Source organism: Puma concolor, chromosome F2, assembly GCF_028749965.1.
Source record: "Puma concolor isolate L17-30 chromosome F2, mPumCon1.1.hap2, whole genome shotgun sequence".
Taxonomy (NCBI): Eukaryota; Metazoa; Chordata; class Mammalia; order Carnivora; family Felidae; genus Puma; species Puma concolor.
Genome location: NC_141684.1, coordinates 17,037,772 through 17,062,532, shown reverse-complemented (window position 1 = coordinate 17,062,532; position 24,761 = coordinate 17,037,772). Strand labels below are relative to the sequence as shown.

Here is a 24,761-nt window from a genome sequence, read left to right as displayed (position 1 = left end):
CAGAATCCGAAGCAGGCTCTAGGCCCTGAGCGTCAGCACAGAGCCCGACACGGGGCCTGAACTCATGAGCTGCGAGATCATGACCTGAGCTGAAGTCGGACGCCCAACCGACTGAGCCACCCAGGCGCCCCTGAAAAGTAGGGTTTTTAAGCATTGTAGTTATAACAAAGACATAGAGCACTCAATACATGCCAAATAGTAGTTTAAATGCTTTTCGTGTATTAACTCACCTAATTCTCACATTACTGTGAGACAGCTAATATCATTCTCATTCTATGGGTCAAAAAACTGAAATGAGAGGTTAAGTAACTTGCTAAAGGTCATTAATAAGTGGTAGGGCTGGGCCTGAAACCTAGTCATGGGTCCAGGGTTTTCACAATTACTCTATACTGTAGAAAGGCCATTTTTTCAGTTTTAAAGAGATTCTAAACACCCACACCCACACTCACTCTTTATTTTTCATTTTACTAAAAATGTTTGAAATTCTGGCATAGACAAGTGCTGGACCAGCACTGTGAACTTAGTCAGTGTTTAGAGTTGCCAGTTCTAGCACCTTGACACCAGGTAAGGGGCACTCTGGAATACTGGTGAAGCAACGGTACTAGGTTACCTTCAGGTTCAAAGGGATTGGGCTTGTTCCAGAAACTGCAGACTGAAACTAAAGAATAAACCTTAGATGAGTAGAGGTGAGTAATCATAAGAAAGAAAATCCTGCTTAAAGGCAGCGTTCCTGAACCTCTGTTATGGTAAGCACGCCAAAAAACCCTTGGAAGATCCTGCACTGCGGCTGCAAGGTTTTTCGACCATTTGCCATGGGTACCGAGAGCAATGCCCAAATGATTCTTTGGATGTGTGGTCTGGTCCCATGCCTAAGTAGGTGAAGTAGGACATGAATATAAACATAAGCTGGTCTCTTTAAGAAAAAGTAAAAAGGCTGAGCAAAATGACCATTACGGTGTTAAAGGGGAAGAGATGTTCATATCACCTTGGTAAGAGTGTTGGGGGGAAAAAAAAAAGGTTTAAAGGGCTACATTCAAAAGGTCAGATAATATTAACAGTTGAGATGTGGAGAAATTGGAACATGCATACATTGCTTGTGGAAAAGTAAAATAAAGCAGCCATTCTGGAAAATAATTTAGCAATTCCCTGAAACAGTAAATATAGTTAGCATTTGATCTAGCAATTCCATTTTTAGGTACATACCTAAGAGAAGTGAACACATAAGTCCATACAAAAAGTTGTTCACAAATGGTCATGGTAGCATTATTCACAAAAAGTAGAAACAACCCAAATATCCATCAGCTGATAAATGGATAACCAAAATATGGTATATTTATACAATGGAATCTTATTTGGCAATAAAAAAGAATGAAGTACTGATACATGCTAAACGTGGATGAACCTTAAAAATGTACCAAGTGAAAGAAGTCACTCACAAAAGAGTCCACGTATTTGAAATACTCAGAATAGGCAAATCTACAGAGACAGATAAAAGATTAGTGGCTGCTCAGGGCTGTGGGGGATGGAGGGACTGGAGATAACTAAAGAATACAGGGTTTCTTTCTGAGGTAAGAAAAATGTTCTAAAATCGTTTGTGGTTATAGCTGCACAACTGTGAAAACCCCTTGAACTGTACATTTTAAACAGGTAAACTATATGGCATGTGAATTGCATCTCAATAAATCTGTTATCAAAAAGAAAAAAATTTTTACAAAGCTATCAAAACCAAAATCAGTCATTAAGTCAAATAATGTGACTCAGGGTACAATTTAAATATCTTAGTTCATACTTTAATTTAAATGTGTCAGAATGAATAAACAAACAAAAAGCAGAATCAGACCAATAAGTACAGAGAATAAGCTTGATGGTTGTCAGACGGGTGGTGGGGGGGTGGGGGTGGTAAGGGGGGATGGGCAAAATGGGTGACCAGGAGTGGAACATACAAAGCTTCCAGTAATGGAATGAGTAAGTCACAAGAGCAAAGGTACAGCATAGGGAATATATCGTCAGTACTATTTTAATACCGCTGTTACGGTGACAGATGGTAGCTACACTTGTGGTGACCAAAGCATAACAGATACAGTTGCTGAATAACTATGTTGTAAAATTGAAACTAATGTAACATCATGTGTCAACTACATGCAAATAAAAAATAAATAAATACATAAATACATAATAAAATAACAAATAAATGTGTCAAATCTTCCACTAGTCTATGAGATCTGAGGGCAGGAATCCTGACTTAAGTCATTTTTATATCCATAGTGCTTAGTACATGGTAGTACTCAAACATTTGTTAATTGGAGAAAAAAAAGTCCTGCACTCAAAGAAGCATGAGACACTTTACATAAATAAATGGTAGACTCTGTGAACCAAATATGGGAACCTGAGCACCAAAGGAGCAAAAAAAAAAATTCCTACCTGCTGCAAGATCCATTATAGGTGGTGACTACAGAGGCAGTCATTAAATACATTACTTCCAGAAACATACCCATTAAAAATGGAAGAAGAAATTTAATCTCAAAGTAACTGCCAGCCTTTTTCACTTCTGTTGGATCTAGTAGAGGTTTATCCTTTAAGTCAGGCAACCAAGACAGCTGCCCTGGGCCTTATGCTTGGAGGGGATTCCAGGGAACATTACACTTTACCCCCCTTTTCTGTAGATCATTAGATTTCACTATCAAAATACTGGTCTTTAACAATATTCCAAAGGGGCCTATCAAAAGTAATGATAGTGTGGCCTCCTTTCAGGTGCAATTTATCTTGGGCAGCTCTGACAGGTTGCCCTCCTGACCCTTCATCCTTCTGGGCTCTGGTTTTATGGAAAGGGATGATGAAACAGGAAATCTAGGATGTACGCTTGTGATTTTGACACTCTGAAAATGAAAAGACCTAGGGACACAAGCAGTATTTCATATTTTTCCTAGAAGAATGTCAGTATTTACAAAAGTGTTGCTTTCAGTTATTAGTCTGCTTCTATGAGGAGACTTCCAAGAGCTGTTCAAATAGTTGAAGTCTCATAGGATTTCAGTCTCACCTCTGAGGAAATTAATATTAGAAAAAAGTACCATTTCCACACAAATGTCATTTTTTCCCCTGTCTCTTTAATCTTCACCACGAGCTCTCTCATTCATGAACTACTATAATGTTATTATTACCCAGAAAGTTTTAATGAATCACAAAGCCTTTTTTAACTTGGGAAAATGAGGAAATAACAAGAACTACCTCTTTGGACTTAAATATGACAGACAACCAACAAGTGTTATGATGTAGAAGGAAAAGAAACCCACAAATAATTTTAATAGTCAAAGAAAATTAATGTTTCTTACTATATGAGAAAAAAAATTTTTTAAAGTGGAAATAAAACCTCAGGGAAAAAACCAGATCCAGAAGAGGATGGTTAGCATTGTGAAAAGTCTAGAAAGCTATGTAACCTGGAATGTTTGTCACAGTAAGAAAATATGTCTGTGATACTATGTGAAATAGTAGACTTAACCTACACTCTAACTTAATGTGAAGATTAAATGAAACAGTCTATGTGAGATGCTTATTAACACCAAGCCAGGAATACAGTAAACACTGAAGCAAAGGTAGCTCTCTATTAGTAAAGTGTGGAACAACGGAATAAACTACCTTACCATGGTAGTTACTAACTACCTAGTAATGGAAGCAACAGCAAAAATCTAGTCAGTGGTAGCAGGGATAAGAGCACTATAGGCATAGAGAGAACTCTCCAAGATACAGGATTCTAGAATTCTATCTGGATACATCCAGTCCTAAAACTCTAGAATCCTACCTATCACAGCCACAATTACGTTGTTATAAATCAATCAGTACTTCAGAACCAAACCTGTTCATTCGTTTACAATAAGGACTTCTTGGTCCCGCAGAAGATAATCTATATCTTGGTCTTGCAGGAGAAGCTGGGCCAGTGTAAAATATGTTGGGCTTTCTCTGGTGACGAGGTTCTAAAAAGAAGAATTATAGGTATGTGACATATTAAGTAGTTATGAAGATAATTTTGTTCTTCACCTAAATACTTACAAAGGTGCTGCCTTCCATGAAAATACTAGTACATATCTACCAGACTATTTTACTGTTCATGTTTAAAGTCATTTATGTCTGCAGGGTTGCTATTGAAAATTATATAAAGCACAGACACCCACCCAACCAAAACATACACTGGCCATAAACAACCATTATGATTATACTGATGCATAACAGCTGGTTATCAGCCCTGCATATATATGCTCATTAGGACTGAAACACAACTGTAACATAAATCAAAAGCAGTCTTATTTACACAAAGTGAAAAAATAAACTAAGTTGAAAGCTATAAAATCTACAGTAAGTAAAGACAGACATGAAATTTCAAAATGGCCCAATTATTTGCTTTGGTCAAGGCTAACATCTAACTTTCTTGAAGTAATGACTTCTTGCACATTTAGGATAATTTAAGAAAGACAACAGCCATGGATATTCTACAAAATGAAAACATGAAAAATAAGAATAACAGAGGAAAAGCAGTAAAGATAAAAGTAATATAATTACATCTCCTAGGACAAATATATGTAACACTTACTTTCCAATGGAGCCTGGTAATAAACAGTAGCTTTTCTCTGTCTAAGATAATATCGTTTCTGATTATCTTCTTCCCCATCTTCTTCATCTTCATCGTCATCATCTTCATCATCTTCGTCATCATCTTCATCTTCTTGGTCTTCACCCTCTTCAGATGATTCTACAGTTAAGAAACATTTACTTTCAGAATACTCACCAAAATGTTAACAATTTTTAATAAAGGGGAATTGAAAGAGAAAGAAAGAGACCCTCCTTTAAAAATTTACTTCTAGATTGCTCATAGAAATGATTCTTTCGCAGCATTAAATGAAGATTTTAAAAAATGAAGTCAACTACAGAATTAAAAATAACTAGAGGAAGGAAAAAAGGAAATAGGGAAAGATGTTTAAAGGCTACTGTCAGTAGTACCAAACTAAAGTTTATGGTATTGCTGCTGATTTCATTAATATAAGTGACTATGCTTAAGTTTCCAAGTTAATTTAACATGTTGACAAATTAAAGTATCTCCTCACTTAGCTTTTTCCTTTAATTTTTTCATTTTTACTTATTTTTAATTTGAATTTTTTAAGTAGGCTTCACGCCCAGTGCAGAGCCCAACACAAGGGCCTGAACTCATGACCCTGAGGCCAAGACCTACGCTGAGATCAAGAGTTGGATGCCCAACTGACTGAGCTACCCAGGCACCCCAACTTTTGCCTTTTAAACTTAAGTTTTAAATTCCATCCAGCCCTTCTGGCTGTCACTGAGCTACACAGAGCATAACTCAAATATCTACTTACAAAAATGTAAAACACCCTCACCAAATATTTAAAATGCGTTTCAGAAAACTGGTTTTCACTCAAGAAAAGTTCTAATAAATTACAGTTGTAATTCCTAACAGAAGAGCAAAACTTAATTTTAATCACCTTTCAACTAAAATTGGTAGAGATGTGTTGTCTATAATGCATTATATAAGCAAACCAGGTTTATCTGCTTTAGATTTGTAGATTTCAAGTACTTTCCCAAACAAAACACACTATCCTTTTAAGCTTTCCCCTGCCCTCACTTTTATTTCATTTTATTTTTTCATTTTTTTTAAATTTGAGAGAGAGAGAGAGAGAGAGAGAAAGAGAGAGAGAGAGAGAGAGAGAGAGAGAGAATCTTAAGCAGGCGCTATGCTCAGCATGTGACCTGAACCGAAATTAAGAGTTAGACGCTCGGGGCGCCTGGGTGGCTCAGTCAGTTAATTGTCTGACTTCGGCTCAGGTCATGATATTGCGGTCTGGGAGTTTGAGCCCTGCGTCGGGCTCTGTGGTGACAGCTCAGAGCCTGGAGCCTGTTTCAGATTCTGTGTCTCCCTCTCTCTCTGACCCTCCCCCATTCATGCTCTGTCTCTCTGTCTCAAAAATAAATAAACGTTAAAAAAAAAAATTAAAAAAGAAAAAAGACGCTCAATCAACTGAGACACCCAAGTGCCCCTCCCCTGTTCTCACTTTTAAATTATGACCAATCCTTTGATCTCTCACAAAATACCAATAATGTCACAGCTTCTGAATAGAAGAGCTGAGCTATATTCTACTAAATAAAAAGTGCTGAAATTCAAACCCAGAAGTAAAACAAAAGACTAACCCACACTGCCTTCTTGATTGTCAGTTGTTTCCTCATCAGTTCTTTGAATACCTTTTTGTTTTCCTCTTGTGTACATATTAAGATTCTCCTAAAAATGTTTAAACAGAAGCCATTAACATTTAGCATATTTATTTAAAAAATTCAGTAGGACCTTCCTATCTTGCTTAATAAAATGAAGATATTTATAGCTATGAACTGTTAAAACTCCAGCAATATCTAGTAACTGATCAAACAAATGCTGAACAGTTTAAAGATGTTGAAAACAATGAATAATTTACCAAAAACGGATAGGTACTATAGAAAAAAAGGTTAAATTGGAGATCACTAAATCAGCCGTGAAACAGGAGATATTCTTTTTTACTGAAGTGTAGCTGACACACAATGTTGCATTAGTTTCCAGAGTGAGGAAGGATATATTTACTTCTTCTGTTTCATTAAACACTCCCAAGTCTTCAAGTTCCCTCATTCGCTGTCTACGCATCTTCTTCATGTCATCCATTTTTTGAAGTACAGCTTCAGCAGTGCTTTAAGAAAATTGACATAAATATAAGCTAAAACTGTAAAAGAGTGGTACAGTTTTAAAAGCTTGATTTTTCTCCCATTATATTTTTTAATTGCTGGGATTTTAAATATCTCTATACAAGGCACTGATTTACCTGTGTAAAAATATTCTATAATTTTTTTCCAAGAATTTAAAGATCTATATAGAATTATTCAAAATCCTCTAATAATCTTTCTCCCTTTTGCTTTACACAGCTGAATGCATTAAACACTCAGGCTAGTTGAAATTTATGATCCTTCCCCAACAACAAATTATGCCACCTAAATCATCTTGATCTAAATAATTTTTACTTACTTTGTTATAAGTTTGTCAAACAGCACAGATTGGTTCACACTACTGTAACGACTTCGAATCCTACAACTTCGGCGAACTTCAACATCACCATTCTCTTCATGCAAGCGTTCTTTAGTTTGAACAATGTTTCTAGTCCTCAACGAACGAGTAACCGGAACCACTTTGTCTTCAAGATGTGTAAATGAAAATAAATGGAAAGATTTTAAATAATGGCATTTATAAAACAGTTCTAAAATGAACAATTGAATAGCTACACTTTCGTGTAACAAGATCATAATATCTTGAACTTACCTATCTTAAAAATATTAGGAAACAAAAAAAAAGTTACAGCATACACCTACCATACGATCCAGCCATTCCACTCCCCAGAGAAAAGGAAAGATATATAGTACAAAGATTTGTGTTCAAGGCAGGTTTCTGATAGCCCCAAACTGGAAACAACCCTAATGTCCACCAAAAGATGAATAAACAAATTGTGGGAAATAACCTAAGTGTCCATCAATGGATAAATGGATAAAGAAGATTGTAAAAATATACACATATAAAAGAACACTATTCAGCCATGAGAAAGAAGAATATCCTGTTGTTTGGATATTCTTCCAAATACCTAAGGTCCATAGATGGACCTTGAGGGCATTATGCTAAGTGAAAGAAATCAGTGAAAGACAAATACTGTGTAATATCACTTAAATGTGGAATCTAAAAAAAGCCAAAATTGTAGAAACAGATTAGGATGTTGGTTACCAAGGCCTGGGAGGTGAGAGAAAAGAGGCAATGTTGGTCAGAATACAAATTTCCAGCTATAAAATAAATAAGCTCTGAGGATTTAATGTACAGTACAGAGATTATAATTAATATATATTGTATTATATACTTCAAAGTTGCTAAGAGAGTAGATCTTAAATGTTCTCACCACAAAAAAGAAATAGTAATTATAGGACATGATGTTGGTGTTAGGTAAAACTATGACAGTAATCATTGTGCAATATATAAATGTACCAAATTAACATTTGTTGTACACTTTAAACATACACAATGTTATATGTCAATTATATCACAATAAAGCTGGGGGAAATAACACAAATTGTGGTATATTCATATACCAGAATACTCAGCAAGAAAATGCAACAACATGGATGATATTCAAAAGTAATTATACTAAAAGAAAGCCAGACAAAAAAGAGTGCATACTGCATAATTTCATTTACATAAAACTCTAGAAGATGCAAACTAAACTATAGTGATAGGAAGCAGACTGGTGATTGATCAGGAATCTTGGGGTGTGGAAAGCCTGGAGAGGAGCTGGGGGTATGATTATAAAGAGGCCTGAGGAAGTTTTTGGCAGTGATAGTTATCTTTACCATCTAATTGTGGTGTGGTTTCACAGCATACATTTGTGTCAAACCAAACAAACTGTATACTTTAAATATGTACAGTTTACTGTATGTATCTCAATACATTTGTACACAAAATATGAACTACAGGTTTTTTTTTTTTTAACGTTTTATTTATTTTTGAGACAGAGAGAGACAGAGCATGAACGGGGCAGGGGCAGAGAGAGAGGGAGACACAGAATCAGAAGCAGGCTCCAGGCTCTGAGCCATCAGGCCAGAGCCCAACTTGGGGCTTGAGCTCACGGACCGCGAGATCGTGACCTGAGCTGAAGTCGGACGCTTAACCGACTGAGCCACCCAGGCACCCCTGAACTACAGGTTTTAAATCTGAAATGACTTTAACATTATTTACCTTCTTTGCACTCTTCTTTTTTCTTATCAGCCTGCTGTCTGGCCAATTGCCTATATAAAAAAACGCATTAAAAATTTTAAAATAATTGACATAATCTTAAATCCCGTATTTTATGATAACTAAAAAATAGGGTAAAAAGTTAAATCAGCTTGGAGAATACTAAGATACGTAAAAGGCTAAAAAACACTGAAAAATAAAAATCTTTAGAATATCTATGCTCATGTATGTTTAGTTACGGCTAAACAAACTCTGAGAAGCCTGTTGTGAAATGCAATGATACATGCATGAACTCTTAAACAGAATTAATCAAAGTATCTTAGTTAAAACAAGAAATTATATCATTAACCTAAGTATTTGGGTATAACTGAACTGTAAGTATTGAGCAAAAACAAGACAATGTGTTTTATATCATAGGAATATAGTTATTGCACATCCTTGAAATATTTGTAACTATAAACAGAACTAATGTCCCTTAGTGATATGTTAATTTCCTTCTAAAAACATTTGCTGGCTACTAACTTTATGACGTGCATTATCATTCACCTGCAGAAACAGTCCCATTTATGAATCAGATATCCCACTTACAAACTGGCAGACAGAATCTACTGAGTTGGAAATTAAACACTTTCAAAGGCTTAAAAAAAACAAGTACCCTCCCCTAATATTTCTTCCAAAATCCACTGAACAAACAAAACAGTTTATCTCATTAACTTATTTTTAGGGACACAATTTTCCATACCTAGATAGCTACATCTATCAATCAACTTATATGTCAAGCTATTTGCAAGTGGGCTGGTTATACACATGGGATTTCAAATGTGACATTTTAAAATAAAGTGGAACCATCTTATCCAAAAGTTAAATCATGTGTCCTCACAACAATGTAAGTCATCATTAACTCATTATCTCTTTTGGTAAGAACCAAGAACAAAATAAAAACATTTGAGCAATCCATCAACAGGTCAGGGCTAGCTTGTTCACAGGCTCATAGACATTTCTCATAAAAGAACCCCTCCCTCCATACCATGCAGGTCTACACTTCCTATTAGTCCCTATTAAATGCTAGAACACAATGATAAAACAATGTTCTGTCCGCCTCCTCTCCTCTCCCTCCTCTTTCTCCCTTTCTCACCTCCCTTCCTCCCTCCCTCTCTTTTTTCTCTGCCTGTTGGGGAATGGGAGCACCTCTCCCCTTGCAGGGGTTGATAAACTTTTTCTTAAACAGTTAGATAGTAAATACTTTAGGCTTGTGAGTCATAGTCTCCGTCACAACTACTCACAAAAACAATTCTAACAACGAAGCAGGAAAGCAGCCATAGAATGAATGGGCATAGCTGTGTTCCGATGAAACTATTTACAAAAACAGGTGTCTGGACTTTTCTCAACTCCTGCGAATCTGATAAAAGCTACAGATCTTTTCTACCTAGAAAACTGCATATACACATACAAGTTTATATCTTCTTTCAGAGGTTTCATATGCCCCCTGAAAACTATGATTATTGGACCATAATTAAGAACTACAGGACCAAAGAAATATAGATCCTGCCCTCAAGGTACAGTTACTCAAATCTTTCTATATTAGTCTAACAGTCTTAGTCCCCTGGTCTTTGAGCCTCAGAGAGAAAACAAAAGAGATGGAGGGACATAGAAAGAAGTAAAGAGATTACTACACTCAGGCAAACTAGCAACACAAAAAGGGTCACCCTGGTAAGAAACAGGAAACTACATGAAACAAAATTCAACAATACTGTAGGCCACTTTATCTAAGTCTTATACAAACAGATCCTGATGTTATCACTATGTAAAATAAGTCTTTGTAATAATGATCTTAATTCAGAGATTATTTAAGATAGAAATTCTTCCCCTCAGAAGGCATATAAATGGCCAATAAGCACATGAAAAGATATTCAGTGTTATTAACCATCAAGGAAATGTAAATCAGAACCACAATGAGATACTTTCACACCCACTAAAACGGCTAAAACCAAAAAAAGATGGACTATGACAAGTGTTGACAAGGATGTGGAAAAACTGGAACCCTGATACACTGTTGGTGGGACTGTAAAACGGTACAGCTGCTTTAGCCAACTGTTCAGCAGTTCCCCAATGTCCCAGCAATTCACTCCTAGGTATATACCCCAAATAATCAAAACCCTATGTCCACACAAACTGAACACGAATGTTCACAGTATCATTCATAACAGCCACAAAGTAGAAACAATCCAAATGTCCATCGTGCAACGGAATCTTATTCAGGAATAAAAAGAATGGAGTGCTGATGGGTACTACAATAAAATGAACCTTCAAAACATACCAAGTGAAAGAAGCCAGACACATAAGGCCATAAATACGATTCCATTTACATAAAATGTCCAGAATAGGCAAATCCATGGAGATGGAAAGTAGATTAATGGTTCCTAAGGGGACAGTGGGGAGGGAGAAGGAGGTGGGAGATAATGTAACAGGATTTCTTTCTGGGGTGGTGAAAAAGTTCTGAAATTGGACAGTAAGCGATGGTGACACAATATTGTGAATATTCTAAAACCACTGAACTATATATTTTAAAATTGTGAATTTTATGGTATGTGAATTGTATCTCCATAAAGTTATTATTTAAAAACAATCTGAAAAGACAGGAATTCAATATATTTTCGAAGGAATCAAATTTAAAAATACCAAGTCACTCATCTTTAATTCTATTTTAAAACATTCCTTTATACATTTTGAACATAAGGTCCAGCACAACTTGAATAAGGTACAGATTTTTTATTCATGTTTCACAACTTGAATAAGGTACAGATTTTTTTAAAAGATAAAGACTTTAAGGACTTCCAACATTAAATTTTTTTGACTATGTACAAGCCAAACGAGACATAGATTTATTTACATTTTATACAAATAAAACTATGCAACTGACCACTAACAAAAATATTAATATGAGGTTTTGCTGAAATAAAATAGCCATTTGCTGTGTGAATATGGTACAGACTGCCATCAGGTTCTCTTAAATTTGGTTTGTTGTATGTCATGACTCAATTCATCCACTTCTCTTTTTGAAGTATTCCAAACCTTCATTTCAACAGCATGTCATGACATCACATCCATGGCTTTCTCTTCAAAGCATTATTTATGTATTAAGGTCAGACTCAGTTTTATCTCATGAGCCTGAGATAATTCAAGCAGTACTAGTTACTGCCAACTAGTTGTAAACACAAATGTAGGGCCTGAGATTTTATGACTATTCTCTGCAAGGTAGCAATTTAGATGATCCAGAATGTCAACTGTTACTTCAGATCATGAAATAAATTTTAAAATTCTCACACAGAATCCATGGGCCACTCCCCACACCCCAAGAAGACTTGAAGTTTCAGAAATACTGGGGTAGTTTAAATTGTATTTCAATCCTGTAAGTTGTACATTTCTCCCCCCACTTTAGCATCTCTGAAATTAGGGATGTGTCTTAAAATTGATGGAATGTCATAGTTTAACTTTCGGTGTTTTCTCTTTTACTGTCTCATGAAATAATGAGTGTTTAAATTGCTGCTATCTTGGATCCCATGAAATACAGTAGTAAACATGCCATAAATAATGGATGAAAAAATGGATGCATATTTTAAAATGTGTAATGAAAGACTATTTTTAAAAAAAATTTTTTTTTTCAACGTTTATTTATTTTTTGGGACAGAGACAGAGCATGAACGGGGGAGGGGCAGAGAGAGAGGGAGACACAGAATCGGAAACAGGCTCCAGGCTCTGAGCCATCAGGCCAGAGCCTGACGCGGGGCTCGAACTCACGGACCGCGAGATCATGACCTGGCTGAAGTCGGACGCTTAACCGACTGCGCCACCCAGGCGCCCCATGAAAGACTATTTAAACAACAGTAGCAAAAAAATAGTAACAAAAACAAATTTAAAAGGGCATGATGTCATTTATCAGGAAAATCTGCTACATAAAATAAAATAAACTTAAGAGGAGGGTTCTAGTCCTATAAGTCATTATGAGAAATTTATGAGAAGAATTTATAAAACAATTATTTCATCAAAAGAAATTTATTCTAATTAGCACTTTCCTGCTCATTTATGTTAGGCCCACCAAAGTGGGAGGAAAAGTAAAGGTTTTTAAAGATTTTTTTTTTCAACGTTTATTTATTTTTGGGACAGAGAGAGACAGAGCATGAACGGGGGAGGGGCAGAGAGAGAGGAAGACACAGAATCGGAAACAGGCTCCAGGCTCTGAGCCATCAGCCCAGAGCCTGACGCGGGGCTCGAACTCCTGGACCGGGGCTCGAACTCCTGGACCGGGGCTCGAACTCCTGGACCGCGAGATCGTGACCTGGCTGAAGTCGGACGCTTAACCGACTGTGCCACCCAGGCGCCCCAAAGTAAAGGTTTTTAGCTAATTAAATTTAAATCTGCCCCTAACCAAACAAATCCAAGTTCCCTGAATCACCTATCTAAATTCACTAAAACTAATTCCTTGAGTATTAAAATGGAATTCATGCCACCTACCTCAGGGTTCTTGAGAAATGAAATTTAAGTATGTATAAAGCATCTAGTCCCCTTAGACAAGTAAAGAAAAAAAAATCATGTTCTGTCTCCTATGTGACTGCTTTAGAAGCATACTAACACAAATTCATAAATAACTCAGAACTGATTTGCTTGATAGCAAGCAAACAGAAATATAATTCCTATTTTGAATAAAGGCTTTGTATAATTATGAACAAAACCACATATCATAAACAAGTTAAAATGAAAAAGTCACAAATACACTCAAATAGTCTCAAGCAACTTTGTCAGCTGCACTCACACATATCACAAATACTCTCTGTGAACAAGAAAATAAAAACAAACCTGGTACATATTAAAATTTTAATTCAATGATATTCATTTGTGGTAATTTCATTTCATCTTGATGACTGGTCAAGAATACACTTAAAAGTTAAATGCAAATCCTAAGTTACTTTAAAACTATTTTGAATTGGAATTCAACCATCTTGTATTACCTTGTAAAATGCCTTCCATTAGCACGTTTCTCTGTTATTTCCATATTCTTATCAAAACTAGAATCTGAAGAATTCTGTGCATTTTTTCTCAAAGACCTTAAGGCACGCGTCCGGTGGTAGGTTTCAACTTCCTTAACTGAAGACCCATCCTTTAAGAAAAATTAAGAAAGCCATCTAAGTTTTTCTTCAAACTCTCTAGTTAAACTCCTAAGAGTTTTCTTTGATTACAAGTTTTTAACAACTGCTTTTTGTGCAGAATCATTCTGCATCTCCCCAAGAAACTACAATAGTATCTAAACAATCATTTCATGATAAACAAATACCAGCAATATCTATGAAATAGCTAATATAAATTTTATTGATGGTTTGTGGCTCTATTTCATAGCAAGTACTCCAGGGAATAAAGTATATAGTTTATAACAAATGCTCCTTTTAGGCTACAGAAATAAGAAAGACCCACACACAAACCATTGCCTGTCATGCAACCACTGGCAGCAACTTTAAGATAACTGGACCATCAGAACTATAATTTGGGCTTGGATGACAAAAGGAGTTATTACCATCTCTTTCACAGTTTCACCCAGATGATGCAACACTTGAATTAAAAAATTGTTTATGTATGTTAATCTGTTATAAAAACCATAGTGCTCTACGTAACTTTATTATTGCTCAATAGACTAGAGTTTCTCTTAGTGGGCTGCTTTATGAGCTACAGAGCTTGTCATGAAGTATTCAAAAGTTCATACATATCTCTCTGAAATCATATAAAGGCTACTTTCACATAAAAATAAAAGGCCAAAGTACCTAACAAGTCTCTAATTACATGCCATACTACTCTGAAGATTGGTAATTCTAGAAAAACAGGCAGTATTTTTAAAAACCTGCAACATTAGTGTACCCCCAACCCCTTAGGCTGGCTTTACCCAGTCATTTCATTTTGTTTTATCAGACATTTTATCATTTAATTTTGCTTTGAGCACTGGTTCACAAGTAAAATAAGGATATGTAAACCACAAGGATTTGTGTTAAGAATTAGACGGCTACTTCATAAAACATTAAGTGATATGAATGGTTTGATACCACTTTTATCAGTGTACCTACATGTAAGGATGGTTGAAAAAGGAATACCTTACACTTTTAAGTAGGTGTATTATTTTTAAAATGAACAGCTACATCTTAGATGGGTATAGTATAACAAGACTTTCTAAGAAAAATTTTATGGGAATCTATTTCCAGATTCTCAACTTCCATATGTACTTAAAAAAAAAACAACAAAACTGATTTGCGTGAAGGCATCCTCTTCCATTTACCTTTCTCTCATTTTACAAAAGAAAGTCATGTCTCTCACTCATTCTCCATCTTACCATTGTGGACTGCCTCAAGGCCTTAAAAACCTTCCTAAAGCCAAAGAAAAACACTAGTGCAGGTGTTAAGAAAGTGAATGACAAAGCAAGGCAACAAATCCTTTGTTAGGTAAGGTAGTTTCTAATTTTCTGCTTTCAACAAAACTGAAAGGAGACCTAATCAAGCTAAGAGACCATGAAAAAATTTCTGGGCTAATGTTTTTCGGCATACAAGCCAGAAAGTGGCACTGCTAAACTCCTTTCATTACTGTCTACTTACTTATATGAACAATGTTTTTCATTTCTCAGTGCTTGCATTTATAAAAACAATGAAACTAATGACAAACATGATCTTCAGCAGTAAGATTCTTCCACAGATATATGGGTGGGGGGACTTCAACCACATGAAATCCTAATGAAATCTTACTTTCTATGTTTAATCATTTTTAATCAAAATAAGTATGTTTTTGCTGTTTGAATCAATTGAATATTAATAGATTATATTTCTTATAGCCTTGTGATCACAAAAAAGTGTAAAACACTTCGAATTTTTACAAGTACAAAAGGACACTTAAATTACTTTTAAGTACAAAAGTATATCAAGATAAAATACTGTGGGTTAAGTGAATTGAGAATACGAATTAAAAGAGAGAAAAAAAAAGAATTAAGATAAAATTTCTGGCTGTTAAAGAATGTGTTTATGTATTTTTTAACGTCCAAGACAAATATTAAATAACTACGATTTTTAGATTCCAGTGGATAAAAAGACCGATGTAGCAGTTTTATTTTTTTAATGTCAGCACTATAGGATGACAGAAATGATCCCCTTCCTAACTACTTAAACCAATCAGGATGGGAGAAACCTTAGATAGCAAAACCATTTTAAGGGAAACCTTTAAAAGTACAAGAGAATACAGAGAAACTCTTAGAATAAAACATGGGCAAAAACTTTCATAACATTGGATTTGACAATGATTTCTTAGATATGACACTGAAAGTACAGATAACTAAAGAAAAAGATCTGGAATTAATCAAAATTGCAAACTTTTGTGCCAAGGATACTATCCACAGAGTGAATGGAAACCCATGGAACAGGGGAACGTATTTACAAATCCAATTAACTGACAAAGGATTGATATCCATAATATATAAAGAACTCCTATATTTTAACGACAAAAAACAATAAAAGAAATGGGAAGAAGACTTGAATAGATATTTCTCTAAAGAGTATATACAAACGGCCAATAAACACAAAAAGATACCAAACTAGTCACAGAGAAACACAAAGCCAACCTACAAATGAGATGTCACTTCACACTTGCTAGGATGGCTATTATAAAAAAGAGAAAATAAGTATTGGTAAGTATGTGGAGAAATTGGAACCCCTGTACATTGGTGGTAGGGATGCAAAATGGTACAGCCACTGTGGAAAATGATATGGCAATTCCTCAAAAAATTAAACACAGAATTACCATATGATCTAGCAATCCTGCTTCTGGGTATTTACTCAAAAGAAGTGAAAGCAGCCATTTGTATTCTCATATTCACAGCAGCATTATTTACAATAGCCAAAAGTAGATGCAATCCAACTGTTCAATGATGAATGGATTAAAAAACTGTGGTACTTACAGTAGAATATCATCCAGCCTTTAAAAAGGAAGTAAATTTCAATACACTGCTATAATGTGGATGAACCTGAAGACATTAGGCTAAGTAAGATAAGTAAGTCACAAAAGGACAAATATTGTATGTTTCCTCTTATGTGAGGCTCCTAGGGTAGTCAAATTCATAGGGACAGAAAAGAATGGTAGTTCGTAGGTGCTGGGAGGAGGGAAGAATGGGGAGTTACTGTTTAATGGGTACAGAGTCTCAGTTTTAGAAGATAAAAGATTCTAGAAATGGATGGTGATGATGGTTGCAGAACAAAATGTACTTTAAGGCTACAAAACTGTACACTTAAAAATGGTCAAAATAGTAAATATTATGTTATCAATGTTTTATTACAATAAAATAAGCAAGTAGTATCATCATACTCCTGAAGATAATAAAAAAGGTCTGTTTCCATAGGAAAAAGAGAGGGAGGTGCTAACTACTGGGAAAAAAGATTCCCTGAAAAACTTGGAAGACTTAATTTTGTAAGTGGTATAAGTCAATCTTTGATTTGCATAGTGAGTAGCTTCGTTCATACTCCCTAAATAAGTGCTAGGCATCAAGAAAAGCTTTCCTTAACTGTTTGGAGAAAAAACAAAACAAAACAGATTCTTGGGGAATCACCTACATAGAGGTACATAATGGGGAGTTTTAAAATACCAGTTTTCAAAAATGTTTCTTACAAAAGCAATATAAACATAAAAGCAATACATACTCATTATAATTGGAAAATGAAGAAATGCACAAAGATGAAAACATCACCCTTAATTCCAGCTACCCAGGATAAATGTCAACCTTCTGGTGTATTAACTATTCTTTTCCTATGCAAACATATTCACACGATATTTAAATTGGACTATTATTTATGTTTTGTAACTTTTTTCTAGTAACACAAAACATTTCCCATGCCCTGAAATACTATTCTAAAAATCTTCTAAAATGAATGACTAGTATTCCAGCCATTACCTGAATCAATTTAATAAACTGCTTAATGAATTATATTTAAATTATCTGCAATTTTTCGTGTTATAAATACTTCCAGATGGATTATCTTATAAACATCTGATTTCCTAAGGAAACTAGCACAGTTATTAAACCAAAGTCACAGTTTAATATAGCTTATCAAAATAATCCTCAAGGGGTAAGTTAAATGCCAACTGTGCATTAACATTTGATGATAGAAATGAGTACTTTCACTTTCTATTTTTTACATTTTTACAACATGTATTACTAGAAAAAAATTTTCTAAGAAGTAAAAAGCCAAGAGAAAACATGCTGAATCTGAAAACTAAACCTGGAGATGTAGTGTCCTCATTTATTTTTTTTTCAATCTACTTAAATAACGAGAGCACTGATAGTTCTTTAAAGTGGAGTTTTAAAAGAGGAAAAAAATATTTTGTTAAGATTTTTCAGTCTCTTATACTCTTGCAGAATCAGTAAGTTAGTTCAGGGAAGAAGCAACAACAGAACAAAAGCTTTTCCCTAAAGTAGATACAACTGCGTAATAGAAATATTCTAGTATGTTTTCCCACAAAAGACCAAGCTCATCCAACCTTTAAATTCCTAACAAAAAATATGTATGTGGGTCAGTTGGTTGAGTCAATTCAAGTCTCAATCCAACCACTGAAGTGTAAACAGGATTTTTAAAATCACAGTTAAAATACTGACGTAAAATGTATTCATCTAGACATAGGACCCCTTGAAAGCTTGATCAGCATATTCTAATACACAATGGTATACATGTTATACCTAGTATAGCAGTGATATCCCTCCTAAGCTTCACCTTTTTTTTAATGTTTATTTTTGAGAGAAAGAGGGAAGGAGGGAGAGAGGGGGAGAGGTGGTGGGGGGGAGAGGGAGAGGGAGAGAGAACGTATGTGTGCACACTAGCAGGAAATGGGCACTGAGAGTGGGAGACAGAGAACCCAAAGCAGGCTCTGTGCACCATCAGCACAGAACCCAATGTGGGACTTAAACCCAAGAACCGTGAGATCATGACCCAGGGAAAAGTTGGACACTCAACGAACTGCGCCACCCAGGCACCCCTCTCCTTAGCTTCATCTTTAAATAAAGGTGTGTGGGGTCCTGTCTTCAACATGAATCTATTCCACAAGCTCCAGCAATTTGATTTCTACCTCTTCAGCTCTTAAAATAGACCTAAAACTATCTCCCAATAGCTAAATCCAATGGACTCCGCTCTACTCCACTGACTTCTATGGAGTTGATCACTCCCTTCTTTAAGTGCTTTGATCCTTTGGTTCACATGATACTTAAAAACAAAACACCATAATTCATTCCCTTCTCATCCTTAAAATATAGCCATTACTGCAGATCTTCTTAAATATATTTGTGTTTTGCTATGTCTTCCATTCAGCTTCAAGAATTTAAATTCAAGAATTTAACTATCACTTCTATAAAGGTTGACTACCAAAGATATATAGTTCTAACTTCTCCCCAAACTCTAGCATACTCCCAAGGGTCTACTGCACACCTCTTTCGCTGGAAACACTGCCTTCCCTCTCTATCCGAATAACTCTCAGATTTCTTGCAGTATAATTTGGCATTTTTCTCTCTGTTCCTTCTAGTATCACTTTAACTTAGCCTCTAGTTTTCTCTGCTTTGGTTTATTCTGTTAATAGTGTACCAATTAGGAGCCCAAACTCTTTTAAGTAGGCTTCACGCCCAGCAGAGAGCCCAGTGCAGGCCTTGAACACATGACTCTGAGATCAAGACCTGAGCTGAGATCAAGAGTCAGATGCTTAACCAACTGAGCCACCCAGGCGCCCCAAGAGCCCAAACTCTTAAAGATAGACTGTCTAGGATTGATTCTTGGCATGTCACTTAGAGCTGTACAATCTTGTCCAAGTTATATAAGGTCTTTGTGCCTTGGTTTCCATATCTGCAACGAGGATAATAATAGTTACTTGATAAGGCAAATGTATGTGTGTATATTACGTACCATGTCTGGCACGTATCAAGTGCTATATGTAACTGGTAGCTATTAATATTATAATATTTTAACTGGTCTTCCAAACTCCAGATTTGTTGACTATAATCCATCTTTTTTTTTAAAGTTTATTTATATATTTTGAGACAGACCATGAGCAGGGGAGGGACAGAGAGAGGAGAAAGAGAATCCCAGGTAGGCTCCACACTGACCGTGCAAGACTTGAACTCACAAACTGTGCGATCATGACTTGAGTTGAAATCAAGGGTCAGATGCTTAACCACTGAGCTACCTAGGCACCCCAATTATAATCCATCTTAAACACTATTTTATCAGATTCCTGTTCCAAAAGTTGCAACTTCTAAGCATAAAATCAAGGGCCAGTCTTTAATAGAACAAAAATGGACTACCTACTGTTGCTTCAAAACAAGTATACTCTCTTGAATTCAGAGCAGCCATGTCATTCAACTTCAGGGTGCAACATTCATTGCAACATGTCAAAATATCCCTATTCATGCTTTGTGATACTTCACTAAGCTGTACACTTTCCATTTTTCTGTGTTGTGTTGTACTTCAAGTTTTAAAAACTCTTCCATATGTTGTACATCAGTGTCATTTGCAGTACTTTTCAAACTTTTAAATAAACAGACTTTAAAAGTACCTTCTACATACCACAGCACGTTTTATTTTACCTAACATATAGAACAAAAATGTAAACACAAGCTAAAAGTAATGTATAATCATCTACCTGCTACTATCTATGAGATACTATCCCCTACTATTAGCAAGAAACAACCCTAAATTTAGTGAATCAAAGAGCCTCGGAACTGTGAAAGCACAGAAATAGGCAATGGCTAGTCTGACTCTGGAGGAAAACGAAACCACAAAAAGGACATCTGAATGGGTGAAAATGCTAGATCTTGTGATCCAAATACGATGAAAATAAAAGCTTAAAAAAAGAAAAAAAAATTTAAACAAAACTTCAGAGAACACATACAAGTCAGGAGAAAAAAAACCCCAGCTGAGTGAGATAATATTCAAAATGTGAATATAGAATGTGGTTTTAAATAGGTGACTATTAAGTATCTTCAGAAACTGAAAATAAGGTCAGCTTCTGAGATGAGATGAAAATACAAGTTAACAAATTAATATGAATAAATTTAATCATCTTTAAAAGTAACTTACCCTAAGAAATGATCTGTCAATAAATATGTGGCTGAAAAGACAAGAATACCTAAATACTCAGAGTGATCAAGAAGTTAAGTTTCTGAAATGCACAATTGATGTCAAAAGCAACCTGTAATAGAACCAAATATATTGAATGTAAGCCCCCAAATAAGAAAATATTCCAATCACAAAGGTATGTTTCATTTTTGGTATTGGTGGGCTTTGTGAGGATGAATACATTAACCCTTAGGACTACCCTTTTTTTTTTTTTGAGCCAATCCCATGCTAAGTAACCCTCAGAATATAATTTGGTCAATGGAGAATTTATAGAAGACAGGAATACTATGTCTCAAAAAGGCATAATCCCTACTAGAAATCCTGGCCTGGGGAAAAAAGTCCTTTTCATTCTACCAAATCCATCTGAGTGCTAACTGCTCAACCACCACATACCACTGATATGGCAATTATGGCATATAGTCTCTGTACATTGATGTGTTAGGTGTCCTCTGCTAGACTAGGTTCCTTCAAAGCAAGGACAGTCAACAATAAATATTTATTATGTATCTAATACACTCTAGGTTCTATTCTAGGTCCTGGGAAAACAATGCTGAACAAAAGGTCAAAACCCTGAACTGTACAGAGTTACATTCTGATTTTGCAAGACACAAAATGTTTTAAAAGTAGAAAATTAATAGAATGTGTCAGAAAGTGATAAGGAAACATAAAGCAGAGTAAAGAGAGAGATGAGAGTGATCTGTAATTTTATTATTTTGTGTGTGTGTTTTTAAGTAGGCTCCATGCCCAATGTGGAGCTTGAAAGCAAGACCCTGAGATCAAGAGTTGTATGTTCCACTGACAGAGCCAGCCAAGTACCCCAAGAGTGGCTTGTAATTTTAATAAGGTGGTTAGAGTAAGCATCATTGAAAAGGTGAAATTTTAGCAAAGACTTGAAAGAGACAGGTTCTCCTGTGTAGAACCTGGAGTGCCATCGCTTATCATAAAGGTGAATTTGAGCAAGTTATTTTAGTCTCTCTGCCTCAGTTCTCTCATCTGAAAAACAAAGATTATCATATCAACCTCATAAGAGGATTGAGCTAACAGTTGTGAAATTCTTGGAACACATTAAGTACTATAATTTCTGAGATTCTTTTCATTAAAAAAAATGTAAAAGGTAAAGCAACGGGTCATGCAGATATTCAGGGGAAGAGTACGCCCAACAGACGGTAGAGAAAGTATAAAGGCCCTGGTATTCAAGGAGCAGGTAGAGCAGTGTAACTGGAATACATTATTAGGTTTTGCAAAAAGGAAAATGGGAGAAGACGTCATCATAAAGAGAAAGGGGCACCCAAACTTGTAAAACTTTTAGAGATTTTTGAGCACAGAAGTGATCAACTGCTTCTGACTTTTACAAAGATGACTCTGGAAGCTATATTGAGAACTGATGGTTGTGAAAGAGGATCATTATATACTAACTAGGGTGGAAAACCAGGAGGCCAGTCAAGAATCTATTTTAACAACCCAGGGAAGAGATAATGGCTTGGGGCTATTATGGTGACAATGGAAGAGCTGAGAAGTGGTCGGATTCTGATTGTATTTTGAAAGTAGAGCCAACAGAATTTACCAATTTGAAATGAGGAGTCAGGAGTCTCAGGTTTTTGGCCTGAAGAACTGGAAAGATGGAGTGAGCATTAAAATGGACCCTGGTCTTAATTGCTGACAGTGACTGAGTCCTAACTATCTGCCAAGTGTTCAAGTAATCTCCTTACATGCATGATCACATTTAGTCCTCACTACCCATGTGGTATCACCTCTTAACAAGTTTATAAACCTGATTATTACTAAGCTGAGATTCAAAACTAACAGTTGTCTTAAGCACCTGTATTACTTATGTTCAATACGTCATTACAATCACAGGATCTAGCACTTTCAGAAGACAATAAATATTCAGTAAGTATTTATTGAAATAATTAGATTTTCTGAACACAGGTTAATAAGTCAAGTGACCCAAGTTCAGCGCAGAAGTGTCTGGCCTCCTCAGATCTCAAGCTCTGTCTGTGATTGAGAAACAGATCCTGAAAGTCAGGGAAAAAAAATTTTTTTTTTTCAATTCAGAATCACAACTTCAGAGATTAAACAGACTTTTTCACTCCCCTCAGTAGAGGAACAACCAGTACAGGGTGCCTACAAAAGATACGGATAACCAATTTCATACCGTGATCACTCCCTTAACTATGTTTTGTCACTCTCTCCCCCTTGGCCTCTGACTTTCCAGTTCCTAACCCTCTCTCTGGTGCTATTTTTCTCGGCCCTATGTCTACCCTCCCTCAAACAGAACTAGACTACTTCCTGCTGCCTTAAGTTTTCTAGTGTTGCTTCCTCAACTTCTCCACCCTTTTGTTAACGCTGTCTCCTCCACCTGCGCCTCCTCCAGAGGCTGCTGTAGGGGGGTGGAGGGACCCTCTCTCCTGGCCTTAAATCTACACATCGAAAATCCTATCGTACTTCAGATCTCGAAGGAGAAGCAATTCTTTCAAGAAGACTTTATTGCTCCGCCCCCTTGGAAACTTCCCCTATAGACATCGTTTATAACTGCAGCATGATATAACAGAAAGGGAAAGAAAGGTTTTGGAGGCAGAGGGTCCAAGTTCCAATTTTAGATCTACCACTTACTGGCTACCTTCTAAAGTCCATTTTTTCGTCTGTAGGATAGATAAGCATAACTACCCATTTTCATGGAGCTGTTACGAGGCTTAAGTGAAGAAGGTGTACGTGAAATGTTGGTCTCCGTCCCTCCACATTATGCAACCTGGTGTTATTCGCTGTGCTATTACCGAACCTCTCTGGATCGCAAATGAAGGTCAGGGAACCTGAACGACCATCCTTCTACTCCTGTGGCCCCTAAAACATCTATTATGCATCCAGCAGGGCGTCCGTAAACGCGTGCTGCCCTCCACAGATGTGAACCTAGGGCAGGCGCCTGGGCGATAGGTTAGGGAGATGGGTGAGATGGGGGTGGGGGCAGCCCGACAAATCAAGCTTCCAGAGGGCTTCGGTTTCCTCGCTCGCGAAATGAGCTACTGTCGAACTGCTCAGCCCTCTTCCACACAGCCCAATCTCTTGCCCCGACCCACACCCACCGGGGCTCCGATCTTAGGAAGCCTTCCATTTTACTTGTCCTCCGCAACATTCCTCCCACCCCCACCCCCACCCCCACCAACTGTCACCCGGACCGCGCCGCCCACCCCCAAGCCCCACCCGGACAACCCGCCGCGGGCAGTCCCGCAGGCCCGGCCTCAGGGGCCCGCCGCGGCCGCTACTCACGCCCGCCGCGGTAGCGGTGACGGCGGACTGCTCAGGGGCGCGGGCCGAGCGGAGCCGCCTCCGGCCGATCTGCTCCAGGCTGAGGAACTCGTTGGACAGGTCCAAGGGGTCGGTGGCCGAGGAGGCGGAGTGGCTGTGCAGCTCTAGGCTGCTGCGGAGGACCACCATCTTCCCTCTCTCCTCGGAGGGCGTTCGCGGCGGGAGACGGGGTCCAGTCGGCCCGGCAGCCGCACAGGTTCTTCCGCGCTACGAATTCTGGCGCCACAAGCTCCGCGCCAGCGGCCGCAGCGCGCGCACCCGGAATCCCTCCGCCTCCTGTCCCGCCCACGCCCCTTCACTAAAACGGCGGACTCGAAACTTTCCGCCGATCCGCTGGGCGAAAGACTTCGGGCCGAAGTTGAGGAGGACCTGCACCGACAGTGACCTGGACATGAGCGGACGGTGGCGGGAGAATGCTGACTTCTTTTTTTATATAGTGCCGGCTCCCTGAACTCAGCGGAGGGAGACGGCCGGTAGCGGCACGAGGCCCCGTTTGGAAT

General features: G+C 37.1%; 1 protein-coding gene across 3 annotated transcripts in view; it reads right to left on the bottom strand.

The window, feature by feature from the left end:
- ATAD2 (ATPase family AAA domain containing 2) overlaps window positions 1-24,517 on the bottom strand; it is a 69,140-nt gene extending 44,623 nt beyond the window's left edge. For 2 of the 3 annotated variants that reach the window (XM_025922493.2, XM_086695640.1), the window contains exons 1-8: window positions 24,223-24,517; window positions 13,795-13,943; window positions 8,792-8,841; window positions 7,046-7,211; window positions 6,611-6,713; window positions 6,190-6,277; window positions 4,583-4,741; window positions 3,851-3,968 (exon numbers count right to left, since the gene is read on the bottom strand). In XM_025922493.2, coding sequence (XP_025778278.1) covers window positions 3,851-3,968; window positions 4,583-4,741; window positions 6,190-6,277; window positions 6,611-6,713; window positions 7,046-7,211; window positions 8,792-8,841; window positions 13,795-13,943; window positions 24,223-24,390 — 1,001 coding nt within the window. In that variant the 5' untranslated portion in view covers window positions 24,391-24,517. Of the gene's footprint in view, window positions 1-3,850; window positions 3,969-4,582; window positions 4,742-6,189; window positions 6,278-6,610; window positions 6,714-7,045; window positions 7,212-8,791; window positions 8,842-13,794; window positions 13,944-20,919; window positions 22,063-24,222 lie in introns of those variants that run through there. The other variant, XM_086695641.1, reaches the window with a different exon arrangement.
- Window positions 24,518-24,761: the final 244 nt, after the last annotated feature.